Source organism: Moschus berezovskii, chromosome 3 (assembly GCF_049115385.1).
Source record: "Moschus berezovskii isolate FMDL1 chromosome 3, NW_MosBer_1.0, whole genome shotgun sequence".
Lineage (NCBI taxonomy): Eukaryota > Metazoa > Chordata > Mammalia > Artiodactyla > Moschidae > Moschus > Moschus berezovskii.
Window position 1 is genome coordinate 64,943,674 of NC_142462.1, and position 27,758 is coordinate 64,971,431.

At 39.2% G+C, this 27,758-nt stretch overlaps 1 protein-coding gene across 4 annotated transcripts in view; it reads left to right on the forward strand.

Annotated features, from left to right (window-relative positions):
• DOCK4 (dedicator of cytokinesis 4) overlaps positions 1-27,758 on the forward strand; it is a 488,437-nt gene that overhangs the window by 185,161 nt on the left and 275,518 nt on the right. For all 4 annotated transcript variants that reach the window (XM_055420853.2, XM_055420851.2, XM_055420852.2 and 1 more), the window contains exons 2-4: positions 19,421-19,504; positions 21,884-21,924; positions 23,964-24,019. In XM_055420853.2, coding sequence (XP_055276828.1) covers positions 19,421-19,504; positions 21,884-21,924; positions 23,964-24,019 — 181 coding nt within the window. The remainder of the gene's footprint in view (positions 1-19,420; positions 19,505-21,883; positions 21,925-23,963; positions 24,020-27,758) is intronic.

A 27,758-nucleotide genomic window follows, 5' to 3' on the forward strand; every position in this document is an offset into this window, starting at 1 on the left:
ACCACATGGCCAAGTACTAACAAGGAATTTTCTGAACTAATAGGATAGGTTTGCTGAAGTCCGTACTCTGAAGCTCATGATACTCATTCTAGCAGTTAATTTATTTTCTTTCATGCTAAATCAAAAGGACTGATTTCTGGGCCAAAATAATTTAGAGGAGAAAAATTACAGTGACTTTGGGTATCGGCCCTTGCCCTCTGTGTACCATCCATGTTTGGGACATGGTGATGGGTCAGGGCTGGGCCAGGGGTGGGACATGGTGATGGGTCATTTCCCATCCTCACTAAGCCTCCACCTTAGGTCTAGCAGATGCTGTGGACCCCTCAAGCTTCAGTTTACAGACTTCATTCAATGCAGACTCTGGGCTGTTGACTCTGGATTCCTGGCAGGAATGTGATTTTGTGTTCTCAGTTGCCTTCCACTGTCCTCTGAACTGGGAGAGATTGTTTTGAGGGGAGGGAAGGAGGTTACCTTATTGAGATCCAACACATAGCAGGCTATCATTTCTACTGTTCTTTGGTTATTGTTCTTATTGCAGAGCAGGAAACACAGACCTCTTTGCTTTGCAATTTCCAGATTTCATCAGGGAATCTATTCAACCTTTTCCCCCATTCCTGGGTCTTGGTCCCAGTAGGATACCAAGTAGGCCATACTTGTGTACCACACCTCAAATGCCCCTTTTTTCTCTCTCCCCCTTCTCTCCCTTCCTAGATTGGTAGAGATTTTCTCCTTCCATGTTGGGAAACCATCCTGCATCTTTCATGCTCTGTGGTTTATAGCAGAACTCCGAGATCTCTAGATTCTAATATAGATATTTAAAGGACAACCTTGGGAATTTAGAGTACACTTCTCCCAGTAAAGCCAGGCCCTTGTTAATGAAAGCCTTGGCAAACGGAAGCCATGACTTTCACAACTGTTGACTGGGAAATGAGCCATGTCTGTTTGGGAAGTGGAAGACTGAGCATGTCTCCTTTGTTTTGTTGTCCCCAAGAAACAATTCAACTGCTTCCGTGGGAGGAGGGCTAAGGAGCACAGGAAATTACTGGGAAGGAAAAAAAGGAAATTATTGGGAAGGAAAAATACAGATGATAATATGTAAACATTTGTTCGGCTGGAGAATCCAGTGTGGGCTGGTAAATCCAAGAACCACCCTCCCAGATTCCTGAATGTTGAAACTTATCAATGACAGTATTCTGTTTGAATATTGGGAGTGGAGAGTAGAGAGAGCAGAAATACAGAGTGACGAAAGTTCTCTTTTTGATCATATGAGTCGCTGGCAAGTTTTTATTTTTTTACTTTCAATTTTACTATTTTAAATATTTATTTATATGGCTGCATTGGGTGTTAGTTGCAGCTCACAGGAATTTTTTTCTTTTTATAGTTTCACTATGTAATCTCTTTTCATAGTTTTCCCTTTTAGCTGCCCAGCATGACATCTGGAATTTTAATTCCCCAGCCAGGGATTGAGCATGGACCCTCGATAATGAGAGTGTGGAGGAGTCCTAACCACTGGAAAACCAGCGAATTCCCTAAGAATTTTAAACTACACTATTGTGTAGATCCTGAGAGTCTTTAGGAACTGATCTCCAGAGAGAATGTTCACCTTGAGCCAGGCCATTGTGATTAGAAGCTACCACACCCTATCATTATATCTAGCTCCCTAACCCTCCTGCCCAGGAGCCTGGTAGGCTGCAGTCCATGGGGTCACTACCAGTCAGACATGACTGAGCGACTTCACTTTCACTTTTCACTTTCACACATTGGAGAAGGAAATGGCAACCCACTCCAGTGTTCTTGCCTGGAGAATCCCGGGGACAGGGAAGCCTGGTGGGCTGCCGTCTATGGGGTCACACAGAGTCGGACACGACTGAAGTGACAGTAGCAGCAGCAACCCTCCTGCCCAGCTTTTGCCCATTCATTAAATTTTTAAAGTTTTTACCTGTGGGCTACCAGTGGCTCTTTGGCATAGAAAACAAAACCCATTTCTATACCGTATGATCTTATTGGAGAAGGCAATGGCAAGCCACTCCAGTACTCTTGCCTAGAAAATCCCATGGATGGAGGAGCCTGGTAGGCTGCAGTCCGTGGGGTTGCTAAGGGTCGGACACGACTTCACTTTCACTTTTCACTTTCATGCATTGGAGAAGGAAATGGCAACCCACTCCAGTGTTCTTGCCTGGAGAATCCCAGGGACGGGGGAGCCTGGTGGGCTTCCGTCTATGGGGTCACACAGAGTCAGACACGACTGAAGTGACTTAGCAGCATCAGATTTGATCATTTAAGCCAAAAACTAGTTTTCCAGAAATGATTGATATCTATTCATTTTCCAAGAAACAAATGTAAATCAGACGTTTGTTTTTCATAAGGCTAGTAGGTGCAAGCTGCAGACTAAATGAAGAGCATCAGAGATGGTTTCTTGTTTTTTTAACAAACAGGAGGACCTGCCATATCTGGGGAATTGTATGAAGCTGAACTTTTTCACCTTGGGGCTTTGAGATGCATGCACATTAAGTAGCTTGACATATGTTACTTCTAGCAGGACCTCACTAGTCTTTGGGAAACTGACAGGATGATTTATTTTTTCTGCGTGTGTCAGGAACTGAGAAAGGGTCAATCTTATGGCAAAGAATGAAAATATTAGCTTGATGGAGGTAAGAAAAGATCCATCTTACCTGTTATCATGAGATTTTGGTTAATATGTTCTATTTGCTTACTATAGGTGTCTGTCAGAATTGAGGCAGGTGGCAGGGATGAGATGATTGAGAAAACCTAAGACATCTGTCACACAGCTTCAAATACAGTGTAGGGAAGTTTTTCCCTGTAAGGTTTATTATTTTTAACTGTGTAGTTCTAATTGTAAATTGAAATTTCATGGCATGAAATAACTTAGGACTACAAATTTCTCCTATATATACAAACAAACAAAAAACGTTGACCTTGTTGTGAATGTTTTTAGGAAGAAATCACAGAAAAATACAGAATTTCTTAAACTGGGTTTTCTTTTAGGTAGATATACTACTCTGGATTCACTGAAAATGTTCAAATACACAAATATTTGGAACACAAACATCTTAAAACTCAATGATTGAAAAATCTTTGAAAAAGTATCTTTTGCTAATATTTCACTCAGCTGTCAGAACTTGAGTTAAGAGAATATTTATTTATTCATTTATACTTTTGTATTTGAATTTATAAGAAGTTGATAGATTCAGGATTTTTAAGCATATTATTATGGGGGTCTTGATAGCCTATGGGAGTCCTGAACAGCTTTAGATCAATATATTTATATTAGAAATAGCTAAATTATTTAATTTATATAAATGAAAATACAATATATAGCTTTTTAACTTAAGAATTCATTATAGTCACCTACATTAATTAGTAATAGTGAAAATTCCAGTAAATTGTCAATGCTTTATAAAACATAACTAACATATGGCTATTCCCAGAGGTTCTAAAATAAAATGCTTTTAATTATAGTCATGAATAAAAGAAGAAATAGCCATACTTTCTTATATGTGTAGGTGTACTTCTCTAGTAAGCTTAGGAATTTGACCTCCTCATTTTTCTTTGTTAAATGGAACTATCCTCAAATTCCCACACACCTGTGGAAGAATCCATCACATTTTCAAATTAATTTTTTAATATTGAGGTTATTCTGGGGAATTAGAGTTATCTTCCAAAAAATAGAAATTTCTATGTTGTTTCAAATGTTTTTCTCTTTTTAATCTTATCATCTTTGGGCATTTGTTATTTCAGTCTGTGTCGGCTGGAATATTAAAGTCGCTCGCTTTGTACATAACCTCAACGGCATTCACATTGTCAGATTTAGTTCACGAGCAGACTGAGTCACCTCCAGTGGTACTCAGAAAAATAAAAACAAATGCAGAATTATCCTTCAAACTGAAGAATTGTAATAGATGGATTGTTCCTAATTAACATATTGTGAAACAAATGACTGGGTTTGGCCCTAACACCAGACCTGTTGTCTGTTTTTGAAGATATTTTGGAAAACGTATCAAATTTTCTTGGCAACTTTCATTGTAAAGGGAAGAAAGGACAAATAATTACAAAGATTTTAACCAAGCACAGTGATTTTTAATCTCTATTTTTTAAAAAAAAGTCTGTTTAAGGGGGTAGTTTTTAAAAGTTTCTTTTCAATAGTGCATCAATTTGCTAACAAAGAGTGCAGATTTCAATTACTGTAGATAACACCTGGGACCAATAGTTAGCTGAAACTTACAGTGAGAAGAAAGACGTGGGAAGCAACTGCTTCATTAGTTCATAAAATTGGAATAGTCAAAGAACAGAGGGCATGGTCCCCAGAGAACTTGACACCCTCTAAAAACCCCAAAGAAGGATTTAAAAGTTCATTTATAATTGATAAGTGCTGAGTCGGTAATGTTCAGTTTTTATCCTGGTTCCCTGATTTGGCTATTATAGTTTCATGAGTTTTGTCTTAGCTTGTCATTAAAATCTCAATGATAAACTGGCATCATTTTTTTTCTTAATATCTTTTAATTTTAAAAATAGTCATTGAGGGGAAGCAGAAAGATTTCATGGAGAATTTATAAAGTAGAAATAGCAGGGTTCAATGAATTTCCTGGGTAATATAAGCCACATGAGTACCAGGTTTACAAATACCACATATATAATGATGTCATTACTCCTGCAAAGTCCTTTCAGTTCTAATACTGTAAGTCTAAAGAATGATTGGGCTGGGCTCTTTTGCCAGATTCCAGAGGACTTGGATGTTCACTCCTTCCTGTCTCACTGTTCAGATGGCTACTGGGTCTGCCCTGTGGATAGGGGTGGGAGCAAGGTTGAGCGAGACATTCTAATACAGCTGTGTTTCCCTGGAGAAAAGGAAATAATGAAAGAATGCCAAAATGGATTCATAATTATAGTCTGTATTGAGGGTGCTGAGGGGTGTAGATGGATCACCAGGTCACCGCAGAGTTGAAGTATGGTGGTGTGTCCGGTGCATGGGGTTTTTTAGGAGTCCAGGATGAGAATTACGGTACTGGGAAGGAATTATGAGTATACCCACTCTCTCTCCACATTAACCAGTACCTCTCCACCTCTGCACATAGTGTATCTCCCGGATTATAAACCCCTCCCATCCCTGAAGTTTCATTGCATGTGGAATGATTGTTTCAGTTGCTTTATCAATCAAATAGACTATTACATGGTAGCTTGAGAATCCATTCATTTTAAGTAACCAACTTTATAAAATTTTCGAAACACAAATCACTTATAAGTTAGACATTCTAGTTTGTAGTCAATGTCTTAGTTTAAATAAGATTTTTATAATCAGTTCTAATATAGTGTACCAGAATTAATAACTTAAGGAGCTGTTGGGAACATCAGTAAGTTCATCAGTAATAAACTAAGACTTTAGTTTAAAATCAGTATTATTGTACACAGTCATTAGGAGGGTGTATTAGGTCAGGGTTCTCCAGAGAATACATACATGATATTGTTTAGTCACTCAATTGTGTCTGACCCTGTTGCAAACCCATGAACTGTAGCCTTCCAGGCTCCTCTGTCCATGGAATTTTCCAGGCAAGAATTCTGGAGTGGGTGCTGCTCCTACTGCTAAGTCACTTCAGTCATGTCTGACTCTGTGTGACGCCATAGACGGAAGCCCACCAGGCTCCCCCGTCCCTGGGATTCTCCAGGCAAGAACACTGGAACGGGCTGCCATTTCCTTCTCCAATGTGTGAAAGTGAAAGGTGAAAGTGAAGTCGCTCAGTTGTGTCTGACCCAATGGAGTGGCTTGCCATTGCCTTCTCCGCTGGAGTGGGTAGGCATTCCCTTCTCCAGAGGATCTTCCCAATCCAGGGATCAAACCTGTGTCTCCTGCATTGCAGACAGATTCTTTACCATCTGAGCCACCAGGGAAGCCCCTATAAGATACATACATATACATGTGCATAAGTATATGGATATATTTATGTAAGTATATAACTTCCTATAAAGAATTATCTTATGATTTATAGCAGCAGAGACTCAGGAAAGCAGTGATGTCATTGTGAGAACTGGAGGGCCAGTGACTTAAGTCCTAGGCAGGATGAAAGAAGTTTGAGGTCTCAGCTCTAACAGGCGAAGAGATCAAATTCCTCCTCCTACCTTTTTGTTGTAATCAGGCCCTCCAGCAGGTTGGATGATGTTTGCTCATCTTGGGGAAGGCAGTTTACTTAGTCCACCTATTCAAATGCTAATCTCTTCCAGAAACACCCTCACAGGCACACCCAGAAATAATGCTTTATCTGGGCAACCTATGTCCCAGTCAAGTTGACACATAAAATTAGCCATCACAGAAGACTAGATTCTCTCACTGAAATAAATTGAAAAATTTCCCACAATTCCCTATCAGTGACCTATAAGTAAGACTGAAAGGCTTAATTCAAACTTGTGAATGATTATAGTTAATGACAAGCCCATTCAATCTTTCTGGAAAATATTGGCTGAAATAGTTCAAAAGCTATGTTTTACCAAATGTGCATATCCATTCTTTGTTTAAGAGAGAAGTACTTAAGGAGACCAAGTAGTATACTGAAAATTAAGCAAAAATGTTAATTCTGTTCATTTTCTGAAATGAATGAAATGTTATGGTTGAGATTTTATTTGATATGATGAGTAGGTCATGTCAAGAATACCTATGGTTATAGTGGTGTTAATCTGTGCTTTCTGCTTAGGAAATCAAGGCATCATGGCTGAAGTCAGGATATTGTGCCAGCTTCAACAGGGACCCATTATAGGTTTTAACTGCGATTGAAATAAACCAGTTGTGTCTGGATAGCCCTATGAAAAAACACCAGAGTTAAATTTGCTGGGGTTCCAGGCAAGAATCATCAATGGATGCTATAAAATATGGTGAAAAAAAAAATGGTATATTTGCATAGTCTCAAAGTATGTCCCCACAAGATACTATAGTTAACTGCAAAGAAAAAAGTGGTAACTCTACAGTGGAGAAACCACCTTAACCAAGTGATCAAGGTTAACATCACCAGCAGTGAGACACATTGCCATCATATATCTTCTGATAAGGTACACCGAGCCGGTACACATCATCACTTCTGTGGTATTCTTGCCAAAATTGCATATCCTACACTTAATCAGGAGGGAACATCAGACAAAACTAAATTCAGAGACTTTCTGCAAAATAATTGGACAGTATTCTGGAAAGCCTCAAGGTCATGAAAGACAAAGACTAAGAACCTGTCATATGAGAGGAGGCTAAAGAAATAAAGCACCTGAATGTAATGTGGAATCCAACACTGAACCCTTAACCAAAGGACAGTGGTGGGACAGTTGGTAAAATCTGCATATGATCTGTGGGATAGTTAAGAATATTATGTCAACATTAATTTCTTGGTTTTGGCAAGTGAAAGAAAGTGAAAGTCACTCACTCGTGTTTGACTCTTTGCGACTCCATGGACTATACAGCCCATGGAATTCTCCAGGCCAGAATACTAGAGTGGGTAGCTTTTCCCTTCTCCAGGGGATCTTCCCAACCCAGGGATCGAACCCAGGTCTCCTGCATTGCAGGCAGATTCTTTACCAGCTGAGCCACAAAGGAAGCCCAAGAATACTGGAGTGGGTAACCTATCCCTTCTCCAGGGGATCTTCCCAACCCATGAATCAAACTGGGGTTTCCTGCATTACAGGTGGATTCTTTTACATCTGAGCCACAAGGGAAGCCCATGAGCTAGGTGAAGCAGATGTAAAGTGTTTCCTTTGCCATTGTCTTTCCAGTACCAGCCACAGTGCTGGCACATAGACAGTGAATGAAGGAGTAAACTATACACATGTTACTTTGATCAGTATTTATTGAGTAGCCACTTGGTGGTGTTGGGAACTTAAGGGGATCTCAAACCTGGAGATGCTGGATATAGTTAAGTGTTAGAGAGTTGTAAATGGGAGGGGTACCATGGAGTCAAGGAGGCTGCAGGTGATTTGAAGAATATCTGTTGGAAACAGGCAAAAGGGGATCCCGACTATAGTGAAAAGCATTTACAGCACTCGCTAAGACCCAGCTAAGAGGTTCAGTGTGACTGTTGACTCTGGTTTGTAAAGGCTGAGATTAGAAAAGTGTGCAGGCACCAGATTCTTAGAGAACTGTGAACTTTGTTCCTTTTCTCCATTGACCTGTTCACTGGCTTCCCATTTTCTAGAGAAATTGCTTTTGACTGGTTTTCAGTGGTCAAAACCAGTCAGAACTAATGTTTGTTCAAAATTGGAAATTGGCTTATTCATCAAAGGAGAAGAGGGAGTAATAAAGTATAAGAGCATGGGATTGGTTCTCGTCTGGTGGAAGTTACATGGTTTGCAGGTAATATCCCAGTGGACCTCTTGAGAGGTGAGTATTGGGAATGGAAGTCAAATTCAACTTGGAAAAAGAAAACCCTATGGAAGAAAAAATTAGAGTGCTTAATTGTGTGAGCCAGACAAATAGAACTGACTGTTAAATTGGAGAGAACATTAGAAGAGGCTGTGAGAACAGATTGACCTCTCCCCATTTGGAGGTAGCTCAGCTGGTAAAGAATTTGCCTGAAATACGGGAGACCTGGGTTCAATCCCTGGTTGGGAAGATTGCCTGGAGGAGGGCATGCAACTTACTCCAGTATACTTGCCTGGAGAATCCCCATGAAGAGAGGAGCCTAGTGGGCTACAGTCCATGGGGTCACAAAGAGTTGCTATTTAGTACTTGGAGAGAGAAATCAGAACAGAGCACAGAAAGATGTAACAGGGTTTTGTTTTTTTCCTCTTCCCTTATAGCAAAATATTAAGTATTAAAAAAAGTGTTGAAATTTAATCCTGTGTTTCAAAAATTCTCTTAAAGGATATAATTTTAGCATTAACCATCTCACATATATAACTATTTATATACATGTTTATGTATTTTATATATACATTTTTTAAAACCAAATATTTGGTGGTAGATTTAATATGTTTGCTTGGGAAATGGTATTTTACTTCTTAGTGAAAATTTTTCACTTGGAGTGTGGGGAAAGCAGTTATTATTTTCTGTGGCATGAAATCTGCATTGTAATTTTTACTCCTGATGCTGTCTGGTATTCCTAGGACAAATAATGCACTGTTTGGCAGAGTGTGTATTAAAAGCTGAATCTTCTTCCCTTCCTATCTCTGCTTCAGCAATTTAGGAAAATCTTTCTTAACTCTGTTACTTTTTTTTTTTTTTAATCTGTCTCATTTGCCAAAGATGCTTTCCTTTTTTATCAGAAAAAGCAATAGTGCCAGCCTTCTTTCCCCTTTGGAGCAATTGAACCTGAATCTTTCTAAGTTTAACTTGTTAGTAGTGGTTTCTGAGAATCTGTAATCACAGAACGGAGCAAGGGTTTTTGACTTAATGATTGTGAACGGAAATGTTATTTTTGTCTGTTACAGATTCAGACCTAGTCTCCAAGCTTCCAGTTACCAGTGACTATGAAAAAAAGAATACCCTGTATTTACTTACATTTATAGGGTTACAAATCTAGTTATCATACATTTGTTTGATCCTCATGACATTTCTGGGAGCTAGTCTGGGCAGGTGATGTCATTCTGCCTGCAAATGGTAGGACTCAAGACTGCATGGTTCGCAAGTAGTGGAGCTAAACCCAGGTCCTTCATCTCCGTATTCAGTAGTGTCCCCTTAGGAGACCTCCCTGGTGATCCAGGGGTCAAGACTCTGCACTTCCAGTGCAAGGAGCACAGATTCAAACTGTGGTTGGCTACTAAGATTCCCCATGTTGTGCGCCATCCCCCCCCCCCAAAAAAAAAAGCAGTACTGTGAGCTTTTCCTTGGTGCTGAGATGCTTCTGAGATAATTGTTTAAACTCTGTGTTTTCCAAGATGCTTCTTTTGACTGGCAGCTGGCCAAAACCATAACCTTTTCTATCATCTGAAAGTTGTTTTTAGAAGTACTGATGGGTGGATGCAGTCATCAGTTCAGAATTTTACTGTTTGACCTTCAGTTGTTCTTGTAGCCACTTAGGAAAGTGCCTTTGCATCTGTAACATTAAAACCAAGGGGAAGAGTATGTTTATGACTCTTTGGGAAAAAAAAAAAACGGGTTCCTTTACTGCCACAGTGACAGTGTCTTCAAATATATCTTCATGTGGAACAGTAGCCTCCTGATGTTCATTCGTTCCCTTGTTGGCCTCTTTCCTCTTCTCTGTCTCTAAACTGGGAATAGAAACACCCCCATCATAGATCAGAAATAATAAAAAAGAACTTAGCAAAACCACCAGATAGTATTTCAACAAGGCTACTTTCCTTCTCCCTTGAAAATGGATCTGGCAAGAAGTTGGTTCTGAACACAGGACACTGTAAGCTTGGAGCAGATTGGCCTCCCCAGAAAGCAGACTCTGAGATGCAGAGATTAGCTTGCAGGGTGTGTATCAGAGAGTGTTTTGGGGTGTCAAACCAGTGGAAGGAACAGGGGAGAAGTAGAACTGGGCAGAGAGAACACATGACCTGTGATGCTGGCCCAGTGACAGGCTTTGTCAACTTCAGCTGGAGTGGCCCTTCAGAGTTGTAGCAGGAGGGCCTGGCCCTCATAGTCACTGGGTGCAGGCCACCTGGGAAGAGGACACGGCCTTGGGCAAGTCAGCTCTCTTCAGCTGAGGGAACCCTAGAAGTCTGCCTCTGGACTGCCCTAATGCTCTCGGCAGCTGGGAAAATATGTCATCCATCTCTGAAGAGGGGTCTTGGTGTGGCCGCACGCACGACCTTACTTTATGTTTGCCTGGAGTCCAAAGGGCAGTGGTTCAAGCAGAATGGAGTTCTGCAGTTGGTAGAAATGTCCTCTTAACAGTCAAGGACAGCAGTATATTTTCAAGTAGCACTTGTGAAATGTCAGAAATTAATACATTTTATTCCATGCGCTTCTGATTTTTCAAAGTCACTTAGGCCCGAGAGAGTCCTGTGACCTGTCTGAAGGCCTGACCATGGTACCCGTGGCATAAGAATGAAGTCCTGTTGGTCATTGTGCATGTGTCTGCCCCACAGGCGTGCCTGCATAGACAGAATGGAACTGATCTCAAATGCATGGCAATTATGAGGACAAGAAGATGGAGCATAGTGAGCCTTCCTTTGATTTTCCTATGGAGTTCAATTTCAGCATCAAAGCCATATTCAGGAGCAGGCATCCCATTGCCCCCTCCCACATTTCCTTTGAAATTTTTTTTCCAGTCTTTCTAGACCGCCTGCTCCCATGGCCCTGCTGTCATACTGATGGCCAGCTGGGAGTCCCTTGAAGGTAGAAATGACCCCTTTGCTCTTAACTTCATCTCATGGAGGGTGAAGATGTTAAGGGGCTACGGGACAAAGACAGTTCTGTCCTGCACTTGTGATCATACCAATAGAAATCTCCAGATGACTTCTATTTCATCTTCCCTCAAGGCCTATCCAGACAGCTCTTTAAAAAATAAGGTGGTGTCTTTGATAAGACTATTAACTTGGATTTCCCCATCATATTTTATCTTTCCCTACAGGAGAATTTTGTGCATGTGCAGAGGAGATGACCCCTTGTCCTCTTCTTCCACTGTTTCCTATTTTATGAAGTAAAATCCCTGAAAAAGAATTGAGTTTTGCTTAATCCCCTTTCCCTTTTCACTGTGTCCTCCAGCTCTTATCCAGAAAAAAATCTTCTGACCCTTCAGAAATTCTACCTTTCCTCCCCACTTGTTTCCATTTGTGTGTGCCCCCAACACACACAATGATACTCATAAAGCTGATAAGCCTGAATGTAGATATACATTCGTGACAAAGCAGAGTGAAACATATTGTGAAATGCACGTGAACATGGAAAGAACCGGTTTTAAGTGTCCTCTGAGTTCCTTTACAAAGCCCTGCTTTTGTCACTGTCTTCTCATTGTTGCTTCAAGTACCAGCATTCAGAATTTTACAATTACTCGCATAAAAATGTTTATTTAATTTCTGGTGCAGTCATAGCTCATTTCTATTGTGAAAAACAGGAGTTTCATTTATTCTGTGTTAAATGGGATTCCATGGGATAGTCTCAGAACTTGAGAACAATAGCATCCATCGTGTTCTGTATTGTAAATAACATCCAAGTGACCTTTCAGACCACAACCTGTTTCTGAGTTGGAAATCCTTTTATCAGAAAGATGAAGCCGAAACTTTGACTTTGAGGGATGAGTTTCCTTCCTTTGTGTCACAAGGAACAAAATATTTCATTATTTTTTTTTTCCCACATCATGTTCCATTTGTCTGAGATTGTCAACCCATAAAGGGCAAGGGCAGCGTTTGTGCCAGGCCTGACTGGAATTGTGGTGTGTAGCATCATCATCAATGTTATTTTGATCATGATGATGAATATGGTGGTATCTGTGATGTAGAGCCACATGATTGTCTTCTAGTAGTTTTTATAATTTGTTTCTGTTTTTGCTTTTAAAAGTCACAACTCTGTGATTAAATTGCTCCATGTTGCTAAGTCACTTCAGTCATGTCCGACTCTGTGTGACCCCATAGATGGCAGCCCACCAGGCTCCCCCATCCCTGGGATTCTCCAGGCAAGAACACTGGAGTGGGTTGCCATTTCCTTCTCCAATGTGTGAAACTGAAAAGTGAAAGTAAAGTCGCTCAGTCGTGTCAGACTCCTAGCGACCCCATGGACTGCAGCCCACCAGGCTCCTCCATCCATGGGATTCTCCAGGCAAGAGTACTGGAGTGGCTTGCCATTGCCTTCTCCGAAATTGCTCCATACTAAGTTTAAAAGTTTTAAAGTATGAATTTGTTCTTTGCAAGAGCAAGCAGTGTCACTGAAACTGAGAAATAAGTTCCTGCTTTACAGCACGATTTTACTTTTTTTCACACTGTCTTCATAGAAAACACTGGTGAGTTATAGATAGGATGCTTTTCAAAACCACTTAATTTTTAATAAAGTCACTAGATACTAGACTGATACTATGTAAAGTAATAATATGTGGTAAGAGGCAACTGTTTCTGGTTTTCAAGATGCTTAAGCGGGGCGACAGAGAATGAGATGGCTGGATGGCATCACCAACTCGATGGACATGGGTTTGAGTGAACTCCGGGAGCTGGTGATGGACAGGGAGGCCTGGCGTGCTGTGATTCATGGGGTCGCAAAGAGTCGGACACGACTGAGCGACTGAAAAAAAAAAAAAAAGCTTTAATTAATACTTTCAGCTTACACACATAATTTTAGCTAGTTTTTTTGGGGGGGATTTTTGGCTGTACTACAACATGCAGGATCTTAGTTCCCTGACCAGGGATCAAACCCGTGCCCCATGCATTAGAAGCATGGAGTGCTATTGGACTGCCAAGGAATTCCCCACGTATAATTTTAAAAGACTTGAACATAAGCTATGTTTATACACATGTTTGTTAATCCAAATAAATTTCTATATAGTAGCAAATGGGCAGAGATGAAAACAATACCGTACAGTAGTTTTTATGTCTGTTTAAAACTGTACTCTCAGGATCCTTAGGACTGAAACAATAGCATTGAACCTTTGTATTTCCAGCTCTATGAAGCATTCATTCTCTGTTATCTTTTCTGTAGCTCTTTTTCAATTTATAAGAAAATAAACAAGGGAATCAAGACAGTAAATATGTGATCATGTTCAGTAAACCCAAATATTATTGGGATGCCCCTGGAAAGATAGGATGAGAAGACTTTCATTTGAAGACAGAGCTACTTTATAACAACTGGTGGCAAGATGAATTTTCAACTATAGACTTCTTTCATGCAAAAATGCTTGGAGGATTTTGGGGCTTACTTGAAAAGTTGTATCCAGAGTGGAATCTAAGCATACCATATGTTTCAAGTGCATTTGATAGAAATGCAGATTGAGATTTCATGAATGCCTGAGTTTTCTTTGCATCTTTGCTTTGTGAAACCAGTTTTCCTTTCTTTATGATAACTATATGCTACCATTAGTAAATACGAGCCAATCATGTTTTCAGATCTTTTACTTTTTGGCCTAGAACTGCCTTCACCTTTCAATGCATAACCTGAAGCATAAATAGACTAGCATTTATCCATCCATTCATGAGCTTAGTACATTGCAAGGTAGAATTACTTGTATAATTCAAAGACTGGAAATGGCTAGCCATTTTAGGAGGTAAAGATCAAAGTCCTGCCTTGAACTGTATCTTCAAAAAGTGTTACTCTGCAATATGATCTGTGGTTTAATATATTTTAGACATTTTAAGTTATGAGAGGTGCCTTTGGCATTCTCTGACTCTGTTAAAACTTGGGTACCATTTTTCAGTGGCTTCATTCATTCATTCCATGTGTTTATTCATTCTCTGTTCATGCACTAACATGATCCTATGCTGGTGTATGGAAGATGAATTCGAAACAATTAAAGTTTTCAAGTAGAAAGACAAAGATAAGTCAAGTGTATGTGATACCTTGCACTATTTAAGATAGTACCCAAGGTCATAGTACCCTTGGAGCACAGATAAGAAAATAGTTTATTTCATTTGGGTCCAAGGGTGGGGAAAGAGAAAGGGTAGCATCAGGAAATTGAAAGAGTTAACCTTGGAGCTAGACCTTCGACTCAGACTACTTTGTAGTTCCCTGTGTTGAAGGAGTGGGGAAGGCAACTGCTCCCAACAGGGATAATATGTATAAAGGCACTGAGTTCTGCATGAATGAGCTTGATGAGAATTTGGATATGGTAGTGTGGAGGGTCGGAGAAGGCAATGGCAAGCCACTCCAGTACTCTTGCCTAGAAAATCCCATGGATGGAGGAGCCTGGTAGGCTGTAGTCCATGGGGTCGCTAAGGGTCGGACACGACTGAGCGACTTCACTTTCACTTTTCACTTTCATACATTGGAGAAGGAAATGGCAACCCACTACAGTGCTCTTGCCTGGAGAATCCCAGGGATGGGGGAGCCTGATGGGCTTCCGTCTATGGGGTCACACAGAGTCGGACACGACTGAAGTGACTTAGCAGCAGCAGCAGCAACAGTGTGGAGAGGTAGGTGGGATGGGAGCCTGGAAAGTAATGGGAGCGCAGTAGTAAAGGACTTTGTAGGAGATGCTGAGAGCAGACCTTCCCTTCTGCTTTATCAGATGGTGGGGACCAATTCTTTCAGAACTCGGGCAGTGACTAAAACCGAAGCAAGGCTGGTTTGGGGACAGAGTGCTTCAGTTATATATTATACCCTGTCAGTGGTGAGCTGAAAGACTTCTTCCAGACTCTCAGAGTTGCAGGCTGGCAGAGACCTTTCAGTTCACCTTGTTCAACTCCTTTTTTTTTTTTTTTTTTAAAGAGGAGGCATCTGAAGCTCAATGAGACTGAAGAACATAATAGCTCACCTTTAATAGTTATCAGATATTATATAGATGAAGAGAGAAGTCAAAATTTACCCACATAGACTCCGTGGGTAAGAAATGAGATGATGCACAGTTATGACCTAGACATTCTGTCATCCAAGTTTTAAACATTTCCTGTGAAAGAGTGAGTTTTCACAGGTAATATAGTTTGGTTCTTAGAATTTTGTGTGCCCTCTTAAAATAAAGTTGCCCACAATAAAGGAACCTGACTGCCTAAGACCAGAACACTTAACAGTAAAGGCTCTACCCTCATTCATTCCCTCAGTGATTATTTCCTGAGCTCAATTTGTGTGCCGGGCTCTATACTGAATTATGTAGACAACTGGGAGCTGAAACCAACCTAGTCCTTATATCCTTGGACTTTTCAGTCTGTTGCAGGAGACAGCCTTCCAAAACATACACAAATAAGGGGGGCTGGTTAAGTGGTATATGGTGCTATGAGCATATGGAATTGGGGTGAGAGGATGTATATCAAGAAAGTCTACTCTGAAAAGCCTTATTTAATCCTTTACTACCTTTTGCAGTTTCTTTACCATTGACCCCATTTTCCTGATGGGGTAATGGAGACTCTGAGAGATTGGTATGTTGGACCGAATCACACAGCTAATAAGTGGTCAGATCTGGGCTCAAACCCACATCTCATCATACCAAGTTTGATGTTCTTTTCCCACACCCAGCCTTTTTGTTTGTCTGTTTGTTTTTGGCCACTCAGCATGTGGGGTCTTAGTTCTATAACCAGGGATGGAACTCGTGTTCCCTGCAGTTCAAGCTTGAAGTCTTAACCACTGGACCAGGTGTAGGGAAGTCCCTACACCCAGCCTGTTTGACATCAACATTTAAGAGGAAAGCTAACTCGGACATCACTGCGGATGCTGATTGCAGCCATGAAATTAAAAGACACTTACTCCTTGGAAGGAAAGTTATGACCAACCTGCTGCTGCTAAGTCACTTAGTCGTGTCCGACTCTGTGTGACCCCATAGATGGAAGCCGACCAGGCTCCCCTGTCCCTGGGATTCTCCAGGCAAGAACACTGGAGTGGGTTGCCATTTCCTTCTCCAAGCATATTAAAAAGCAGAGACATTACTTTGCCAAAAAAGGTCAGTCTAGTCAAGGCTGTAGTTTTTCCTGTGGTCATGTATGGATGTGAGAGTTGGACTGTGAAGAAAGCTGATCGCCAAAGAATTGATGCTTTTGAACTGTGGTGTTGGAGAAGATTCTTGAGAGTCCCTTGGACTGCAAGGAGATCCAACCAGTCCATTCTAAAGGAGATCGATCCTGTGTGTTCATTGGAAGGACTGATGCTAAAGCTGAAACTCCAATACTTTGGCCACCTCATGCGAAGAATTGACTCACTAGAAAAGACTCTGTCGCTGGGAAGGATTGGGGGCGGGAGGAGAAGGGGACGACAGAGAATGAGATGGCTGGATGGCATCACCGACTCGATGGACATGAGTTTGGATGAACTCTGGGAGTTGGTGATGGACAGGGAGGCCTGGCATGCTGCGATTCATGGGGTCGCAAAGAGTCGGTCACGACTGAGCGATTGAACTGAACTGAAGTATAGAAAGATGGTACTGATGAACCTATTAGCAGGACTGCAGTGGAGATGCAGACATAGAGAACAGACTTGTGGATGCTGTAGGGGAAGAACAGGGTGGGATGAATTGAGAGAGTAACATGGAAAATATACATTATCTTAGGTAAAATAGTGAAACTTTGCTGTATGATGCAGGGAGCTCAAACCTGGTGCTCTGTGACAGCCTAGAGAGAAGGGATGGGGAGGAAGGTAGGAGGGAGGTTCAGGATGGAGGGGACATATGGCTGATTCATGTTGATGTATGGCAGAAAGCAGCACAATATTGTAAAGCAATTATCCTCCAACTGAAAATAAGTAAATTTTAAAAAAGAAGGCTAAGAAAGTAGATCTACAGCAGAAGGCTGGAAGGTATGAGAGACGTAGTAGAAGAGAGGATGGCCTCCTGAAAGGCGATATGAGTGTAGTGACGGTTGGGGGGGAGAGCAATTTCAGAACACAGTGAAGTGAAGGGGTGGTGAAGAGTGAAACTAGTGAATGGTACTGCCATGTTCTCGAAGGTGATGGGGTCGGAGAGAGCCACCAGCAGTAGGGGAGGTATTTCTGGCTGCCTGGGAGTTGACACGGGCATTCGTGAGTGGTAAGAGCTGTACCCTGAGCTGGGTTAGGGCACCCACACACTTAGACCTCTAAGAGAAGCATCAGTAGTGCAGGGCTGAACCACTAGGGTTATGAGAGGTTGAGGTAACTTCATGAGTGTAAAAAGGCAATTCTGAGGATAAGTTTGCTTTGGAGTCTTAAATTGTACTCAATCTACTGTCTATTTGGTTGTTGGTTCCTTTTAAGAAGAGGCCCCTGAAAGTTATTTGAAGTAATCTGTCAAGATACAGACCTTTGATTATTTTTCAAGCAAACACTGTTGAGGCCATCAATGTGAGGTCATAGGGTATTTATGGCTATAGTTAGAAAATGACATCATGGATTAGTGCTTATCTAAAATGTTTTAACTTGGTTACTGTGTAGTTATTTTTATCTGTCTCATGTACTTTGGGGTATGTTTTCTGTCCTGTGTTTTGATTGCTACTGCTAATTTTGTTTTAAGATCATAAAATGGCTTTAGACTTCTCTGAAAGCCCATTACTTATTGGCATATTTTGATTTTTGACAGATTTATGTGTTCCTTCAGGCTTTTAAAATACATTCATAGCAGTAACAATAATTTATTTGGGGGATTGGTGTTGTTTCTAAATCTTACCATCTGAAAGAGAGATAATTGTAAAATTCACTTCCAAAGTTGGGGCCTTGTAAAAATCAGGCGGTCGAAGCATTTAGTATCATTTTTTGAATGTGAATTCCATGATGATTTCAGCATGTGAAATATTTAGCAGGAAATGTGTCTTCTCTTTCTGTGTGTTGAGGTCCTTTTCTCTATTTTGTAGCTGTGTCTCTCTTATGACTCAGGTGTTAATTTCCTGGGAAGAATCTCTGTCCTTCATTCTCTCTTAACCCCTCAAATTGCCTAGGGATAGTTTATCTCTGGTATTATATCCTAGTCCTGCCCAGCCCCGCACCATGTTTCAGAAACCAGTAAACATTCAGTTCAGTTCAGTCGCTCAGTCGTGTCCGACTCTTTGCAACCCCATGAATCACAGCACGCCAGGCCTCCCTGTCCATCACCAACTCCTGGAGTTCTCTCAAACTCATGTCCATCGAGTCGGTGATGCCATCCAGCCATCTCATTCTCTGTTGTCCCCTTCTCCTTCTGCCCCCAATCCCTCCCAGCATCAGAGTCTTTTCCAGTGAGTCAACTCTTTGCATTAGGTAAGGCTAAACGGTGACTCCTCTCTATGTGCCCCCTTTTCCCCCAGATCCAAATTATCTGAGAGCTAAGGCATGTGGGAATTGTCATTTGGGCCATGTGTTTAGACCCAGGGGAGAGAAGTAATCATTACCATTGATTACTGCAGAGAATAAGACTGCTTTAACACCATGTACTGGGCTAGACCCTGAGGACACAGCAGTGAGCAGTGAGGACACAGTCCCTTCTCTTGAGGACCTTACGGTGTATGGAAAAGAAATATCCTGAAGACAGCATAGCAGTAAGGTCAACCAAGCTTGTTAATGAGTAAGACATATAGTCCTCATCTGTTACTGAACACTTGTTTATTGAGTCACTACCATGGGATGGGCTTCTGAATGGGGAGTGATTGTAGCAGTGAGGTAGAGGGACACTCCCTGCACAGCTCTTCAGGCAGTATCTTTGTTTACGTGTGTTATTGGTGATGTTGATATTTTGTCTGCTATCTTCATAACTATCATACCTTTGAAATTTGTATTAATAACACTTGTTTGACCAAACAGTTAGCAAAGTATGTAAACTTTGGTTTTCTTCCGAAATGTGTCACGTTAAAATATGACAGCCAGTTCTAGCTATCAGTGTGTATTTCCTGCTCACATTCATTTTTCCTGGCCAGTAACATGCAGTAGTAAGCAGTATAACTGACATGATTATCTCCATATATTCTGTGTCATTTCTTACAGTTATTGCCAGTTTTCGAGGAACTGTGCCATATGGTCTGTCATTGGAAATTGGAGATACAGTTCAGATCCTGGAGAAGTGTGATGGTAAGTAGACTAGTATTGATTGTTTGCAGTTGGGTAAATGATCTCCTCAGCATTGGGCAGCTCATAAAGGTTACAAATTCTTTTTATACTTCTATTATTCTCTGGGATTTTCCCCTTAGTCGCAATGAACCATTTTTTACAAAACTATTTTCTTGCATGTTCAATGTTTGGCTTATGGGAAAACATTGTTTGGTATTTTTAAACTGATTATATTTTTTCCTAATATTATTTATTTATATTCGCTAGATGCAATTGAGACTGTTGAATTTCTGAGAGTTCATGACTAAGGGCCAAACTCGAAGGCCTTTCTTGCAATGTCAAGAGTCTGGTGGGCTCCCCAGGACAGAAAGAAACAGAGGTCCAGAGCAGAAATGCTTTAACCAAGGTTGGGTAACCAGATTCCTTGGGGTGGGACTCCTGCCCTGGCCAACTCTGCTCTAGTCCTGTAACCTCTTCCTCCTCACCTCCCCCAAATTGGGACTGAAATTATTTACTCCATTTGAAATGTTAAGTGAACTTGTATGATTAATTTATATAAGAGGTACCTCATTAAATAAACCTAGTATGTTCTCAAATGCTTCTATTCCTTGTAACAAAACATCCTTAAACACTAGTCCTTAAAAAGATCCCAGATAAAATGACTACTCTTTTTTTCTTAACAAAATGGCCATATTGTAAAGTCCCATCAGCATACCCAAAGATATGGTTTTCCTCTCAATACATTGTCCTTATTAGGAATTTATAATATGGTAAGACTCTATCATATTAAGTTTCATTATTGATAAAATTGTGTTCTCCCAAATAGAACTATTACTTTTATTTAGAGCCTGTCATTAAGTGATGGTGATATATGGGCATTTATTTTGTCCAGTGTCACTGATATATTTAAAAATATAAGGTTTTTCTCTGTCATTGCCAGATATATTTTGTCTGTTTCTACTTTGTTTACAAATAAATATAAAATCTGTTATGAATGGGTGAAAATATACTTCCCAGCTAATGGAAGCTGTTTTGTAATGTAAAAACCTTTCTGTATTGTGTAGCTGGACAGAGACCTCACTGTGACATTTCTGCAATTCTCAAGAAGTTTTGGTTACTGTTAAAATAATTATTTAAGAATGGATATATTTCTTGGGTGGATGTCTTTAAGGAATCTAATAAATCCTGACATTATAGAGGTTGCAATTCTCAATTCATTCTACTTTTTCCAGGCTGATTGTAAAATGATGTTTTACAAAATATTTTTTTAAGAAAACTGATGAGGAACAAAAATATTTAAATATAAAACTCAAATACTTCTTTCTAAAAGTTCAATTAATCAAAAAGATTCAATTCAGTAGAACATTGATTTTATGATAAAATAATTTCTTCCAAGAAGTAAAATGGTTTCTATAGTTTAAGAAACAATAAGTTGAAAATAATACATTTATAGGAGGCTGTATATTAGCTTCCTGGAGTCAAAAATGGTAACCCACTCAAATATTCTTTCTTGGAAAATTCCATGGACAGAGGAGTCTTGAGGGCTACAATCCATGGGGTCACAGAGAGTCAGACACAACTAACCAACTGAGCACACACACAGCACACGTATATTAGCTATATAAATTCATATATATATATATATGTATCCCCTGTAATTGTTTTAAACTGTAAAAAGTTACGTTCCCCCTTAATGACAGTGCTGTAAAACTGATTGAGTCACTTTGGAGGTTAAGTAATAGACATTCTGCAGAATAAAAATTCTGGTGAGTCAGTTGATGGGACATTGTCTGGATGAAAGAATGCCATTAATGCTCTAAGTGGATGAGACCTGGCTTCTTTCTTCTTATGCTATCAGACTGATCCTCACCCAAGATGGTAGGTGATGTGTGAGTCCAGTACAGAATTGTTGGCTAAGCACTGCTCTTTGGTGGTAGAGTCAGGGCTTTGTATTCAGGCAAAGACAGTTTGCAACTATATTAAATCTTGTGTAGATTCTTGAATTTCCTTGAGATATAGTGTGACATTTTATAAAATGGAGTGAAACTAAGGTCAGAGAGGTCACTTAACTTGCCCAAGATTCAACAGCTAATACTTATTGACAGTAAAACCAGAATTTAAGCCCAGTACTCTGATTCCCAAACCTTTACTTCCATTATGCATGTTTGTATTTTTTATGTACATTTCTAATACAATTTTAAAATGGTTTTATTGATAGAAGACTTAAACTTGTCATTACTTGACTTTTATAGTCTAGCCTACTTCCAACTCCCACGTTTATACCTAGAGTATCTACATGTAACGAAAAATTCTGTCAGCAAAGGATACATTGATTTCTAATCATTTCTTCAAAGTATTGTAATGATTTATTGAAATATGACCATGATTATTTCTCCACAGGCTGGTACAGAGGATTTGCCTTAAAAAACCCAAATATCAAGGTAAAAATAATTACTTTTAATTGTAATTATGGGATTTTAAGCAAGACAGTTAATTTACTTTATTTCCTTATACAATTGAAATTACAGTTGGGACTCTTAGTTGAAATACTAAATGACAATACAGATTTTCATAATTTTGGAAATTCCTTTGAACTTGGATTATACTTAAGACACACTATTCAAATGATAATTCTGTGTAGCTCTTGAAATTTATACTGAGAAGACCTTAATAAGCTCATTATATCTAAACAAAATCTTTTTGAAGTGTGAGTTTTGCAGAGAGCTAAATTAAAATTCAGGCAGCAGAAATATGTATTCCAAAAGAAATAATGACTAGAGGTATTTAATCTTTGTTTTCTGTGATATCATTTGTAAAAGTTGGTGTGGAGAGTGGTTTATGTTAGGTATGTTATGAGTCCCTTTAGGTGTGAGGAGCTGAAATGTGGGAAAATTAAATTATAAATAGTCCATCTTTCTTACCATTCTAGACAAAAACTAAGACCCATTATCGTTTATATATTTATATCAATCCTAGGGAATTATAGTAGGAAGTAATAGGAGTTTTCTTTTACCTTTCCTTTGTGTAGTTTATGATGTTAACACTAATCCTCACTTCTGTATTTTTCTACTTTGTTCCTATCTTCCCATCTTTACCTGTGCTGCCCACATTCGCTAATATTTTCTTATATGTCATGTTCATTTTTTGGTTTATTTCTGGTTTTCTTAGGATTGTAGATAAGACAGTGTATCATTTCTCATTTGCAAAATATAAGTAATCTAATCTATTTTGCCTGCGTTTCTGTTTAAGTATACCTTTTTTCCTAGATCATCCAACTGTGTTAATTACTTTATTTCATTTATTTTAGGTTAATTGCTTTATTTCATTTATTTAAAGTAATAAATTACTTTATTTCATTCGTTTATATTATTTGAAAATAAATAAATTTCATTTATTTCATTTCATTTTATTCTAAAGAAGAGTCTAACTCTCATTTAAAGTTATTTTTGGACATCTGCAGGCACATGCGTATGTAACTTTAATATTTTTCATTTAGAACATGCTTTAAAAAGTGTTAAGATTTGTTGCTTCTATTTCTCTTCTAAAGAACCTCAATTTCTGACTTCTTGTTAATTCCAATAATTACTCTTATTTGATATTCCTACCATATTGAGGTAAATTTAAATTCCAAAGGATAAAAAGGGTGTGTGTTTGTTTTTTTTAAACCTATGCCTATTTACTACTGTTGTATATACAGAGCTTGCTAGTTAAATTTTATGTTATCCTTGGACCCACAATGGTGATAATGTATTCAAATGACATTTGTTTTTCCTAAATATTTAATTAAATTTTCTATCTAATTGTACATAAAAAATCATTCAGAGAATATTGTCATTTAATGGATAATAGAATTGCTCTTTTTTTTTTTATTTTTTTTTCAATTTCTCATTTAGAACAAAGGAACAATTTCCTTGCCCTAGCCTTTCCCTACAATAAAGAGCTTTAAGCTCACGTGTCTTCTTTTGTTTAATTTTTGTTCCATCAGAATGGCAGCCCAGTGTTGATAAGGATCATTCCTAAACATGTAATATACATACTGTTTCTAAATTCATAGTAGTGGTATTTTTTTAGTATGTATTTTCAAAGAGACACATGAATAGTTTGAAGAGAAGAAAAAGAACTACAACCAAAAGAAGCAAACTTAAACCCCTTTTTTCAAAACTGCAATACTAAAAATAATTATTTAACATGCTTTCTATATGGGATTCTTGAAAATACAAAAAATTTCTGTTATATATAGAATACATTTTTGAGTGGGATTTAATGTTTTGATAAAGTATCTCTAAATGTGTAAACTGATAAATAGTAGAAATAAAATGAGTGCTTCTAAGCTACAATAGAGTTCACCTAGAGAATGTGTTAGAGATTCCATCTTCCTGGTATTGTTATGGTTGTGTGGTGATATTTTGTATATATGACTTATGAAATTTACTCTGCTGTAATGGACAGCTAGCACCATAACCTTCATGTTTTCTTCCAGGGTATATTTCCTTCCAGCTACGTTCACTTGAAAAATGCCTGTGTAAAGAACAAAGGGTAAGAAATAAATTTTATTGATGGAGAGTTTTCACACAATCATTGCTTATTTTGGAATTTGAAAGACTTATTGTCTTGAAAAAATGAACCGATTCTTGCCATTGTTTGTGTTGTTAGATAAAAGACAGATGACATTGAGGCAGTTTGTGGAGAAAATGAAAGAACTGCATCTGTATGGTGGACAGCAGTACAATCTAGGGCACTGGAGGTCTCTCATTGTCTGGAAATCATGGAATCTACCTAATCTTAAACAAAAGGAGTTGGTTCTTGGTTTCCTGTTTTGTAGGGAAGCAAGCAGTCATAGCCATCAAATGCTGGGTCATATCTCAACCCAGGAATTTCCTAGATTCACTACTGATCATAAGTAGCCGAGTCTGCCATTATTTTCCTAATTGGGCTTAAAAACATACCCTTGTGTGTTATTGTTATTGTTCAGTTGCTAAGTCCTATCTGACTCTTTGGAACCCCATGAACTGCAGCACACGAGGCTCCTCTGTCTCCCACAATCTCCCAGAGTTTGCTCTAATTCATGTCCATTGAGTGGGTGATGCTATGCAACCATCTCATCCTCTGCCAACCCCTTCTCCTTTTGTCTTCAGTCTTTCCCAGAATTAGGATCTTTTCCCATGAGTTGTCTCTTGGCATCAGGTAGCCAAAGTATTGGAGCTTCAGCATCAGTGCTTCCAATGAATATTCAGGGTTGATTTCCCTTAAGATTGACTGGTCTGATCTACTTGTAGTCCAAGGGACTCTCAAGAGTTTTCTCCAGCACCACAATTCCAAAGTATCAGTTCTTCAGTGCTCAGTCTTCTTTATGGTCCAACTCTCAAAACCATACATCACTACTGGAAAAACCACAGCTTTGACTTCTGTTGGCAAAGTGATGTCTCTGCTTTTTAATACACTGTCTAAGTTCGTCACAACTTTCCTTCCAAGGATCAAGCACCTTTTAATGGGTTCAGTCACTGTCTGCAGTGATTTTGGAGTCCCCCAAAATATAATCTGTTACTGTTTCCAGTTTTTCCCCATCTATTTGCCATGAAGTGATGGGACCGTTTTTTAATGTTGAGTTTTAGGCCAGCGTTTTCACTCTCCTCTTTCACTCTTATCAAGAGACTCTTTATTTCCTCTTCACTTTCTGCCATTAGAATGGTATCATCCACATATCTGAGATTGTTGATATTTCTCCTGGCAGGCTTGATTCCAGCTGTGACTCATCCAGCCTGGCATTTCGCTTGATGTACTCTGCATATAAGTTAAACAAGCACGGTGACAATATACATCCTTGACATACTCTTTTCCCAATTTTGAACCAGTCCATTCTCTGTCGGATTCTAACTGTTGCTTCTTGACCTGCATATAGGTTTCTCAGGAGACAGGTAAGGTGGTCTGTATTCCCCTCTCTTGAAGAATTTTCCACAGTTTGCTGTGATCCACAGAGTCAAAAGCTTTAGTGTAGTCACTGAGGCAGAAGATGTTTTTCTGGAATTCCCTTGCTTTTTCTGTGATCCAGTGAATGTTGACAATTTGATCTCTGGTTCCTCTGGCTTTTCTAAACCTATCTTGTACATCTGGAAGTTCTCAGTGCACATGGTACTGAAGCCTAGCTTGAAGGATTTTGAGTATAACCTTGCTAGCATGTAAAATAAGTGCAATTATTTGGTAGTTTGAACATTCTTTGCCACTGCCCTTCTTTGGGTTTCAAATGAAAACTGACCATTTCCAGTCCTGTGGCCACTGCTCATTTTTCCAAATTTGCTAACATATTAAGTGCAGCACTCTAACAGCATCATCTTTTAGGATTTGAAATAGCTCAACTGTAATTCTATCATCTCTACTAGCTTTGCTTATAGTAATACTTCCTAAGGCCCACTTGACTTCACATTCCAGGATGTCTTGCTGTAGGTGAGTGACCATACCATCATGGTTATCCTGGTCATTAAGACATTTTTTGATAGTAGCAGTAGTAAGTACTTAAAACATTAGATAGAAAATATATTTCTAATACTAATAATTGCCACTACTATTACTCTTTTAATGAATGTGTGTCCTTCAGAAATGTTGTGCAGCTATAACCCCCCAGAAATGAGTCAAGCAGAGTTATCAGTCCGTTTGGAGTTCTCCAACCAGTGTCTATCCAGCCCTATTCAAGTAAACCAAGGGACCGTCCAGAAAACACATGCTTACTCTTTGTTCCGACCTTTCTGGCCTAGTGATCTGGGTCTTTATACCCTGTCCCTTAAAGGATCCACCTGGGTCAACCCCTGCAGCCAGTCTCTTTGCCGCCTTTGCCCCAAATCCAACCCTGATCCTAAAAGCCCTCCAGAGCAGAGAGCCACCATGCCCCCATCTTACATGCAGACTGAGGAAGAGAAAATAGACGGCATACTAGCAAAGGTGATGTCAAGCATCACTGTGTAGTTTAAGTCCTCTCTCTGAAAATGTCTTGTGGTGGGACATAGTTTAATTGAAACAAGTACCTTGTTTGTTTGTTTGTCCTCGTCAGTAACTGGGGAATATCTGGCTCCCTTGATTCTGAGGAAGTTTAAAGATGGATAAAATTGTCTCAAAATTTGGTCCTGTTAGTTTAAGACTTGGTGTGGGTTCAACACCTGACACAGGGCATTGATGAGCATTATACAGCAAGAGAACCTCAGGGTAGAACCAAAGTTTATTTTCTTAAAAAAAAAAAAAAAATTAGAATTGATGGAGACTTAGGTTCTAGGACCTTTAACTGGAAGAAAAACTTTAACCTGAAAAGATTCAAGAACACGTATTGCCAGATGATTGCTTTCCCAGAGAGCAATCTTTTTAGGCTTTTGATGTTGCCTGTCTTATTTTAAGGGGATTAGCAGACTGATGGCCCACCAGGATGAAATAACTACTGTGTACATCTCAGAATAACTCAACAGAATATAATTTCAGGGGCAGCTACTTATGCCAAACCGTTTGAATGTTGATTTTGGTATAATTAAGAGGAAACAGCTGCCTCACCTAAAATGGCAATTTTGTGCTTCTTAAAAATGTACATTTTGGTTGAGCAAACCCCAGACCAACTTCCCACACACTAAATTGCCTTTATATTCTTTCCTGGGTCTCAGAGCAATGCAAGACTGATGGGCGTGGCGGGTGGGGGTCTTTAAATTATTGTTTGTGAATGGTGAGGTCACTTCTTTGTTGTTTAATTCTTGCTGTGGTCATGTCAGTTTTTAAATGTTAAGTAGGTTGTTGAGTTTTCTTGGGAATTCATTGTTCCTGCCCAGACTTTGCATTCTATCGTTTTAGGATGTCTGTCTCCAAATACTCATCATTTAAATTGCAACAGCTGCTTGAAAAGCAACATAAATGCACTACCATTTGAAAATGTCAATTATGTGGACTTGATAAAAGGTTCTGTATATGTCACAGTCCATATATTACTGTTTACTTTTTATTTCTGGTTTTACATCTTCAGCTATGTTTAAGCTCTAGAAAGAAGTAAGATATTTGAAGGGTATTTTAGCAGCAGTATGAAATGAGGCTCTGTTGGTGAAGAAATCAAGGCAAGATTTTAATTCCCATACTTGCCGAGAAAACTTTACAAAAGACAATTATGTACACTTTGGACTTAACATGAAGAAGGAACACAGAACAGTTAATAGCCTCATGATAAGAAATAAAAATTTCCCTTGATCATCTGCATAACCTGGTTCAGTGTCCATTGAACACTGAATATTGTCCTTAGAAAAAAATACTCAAA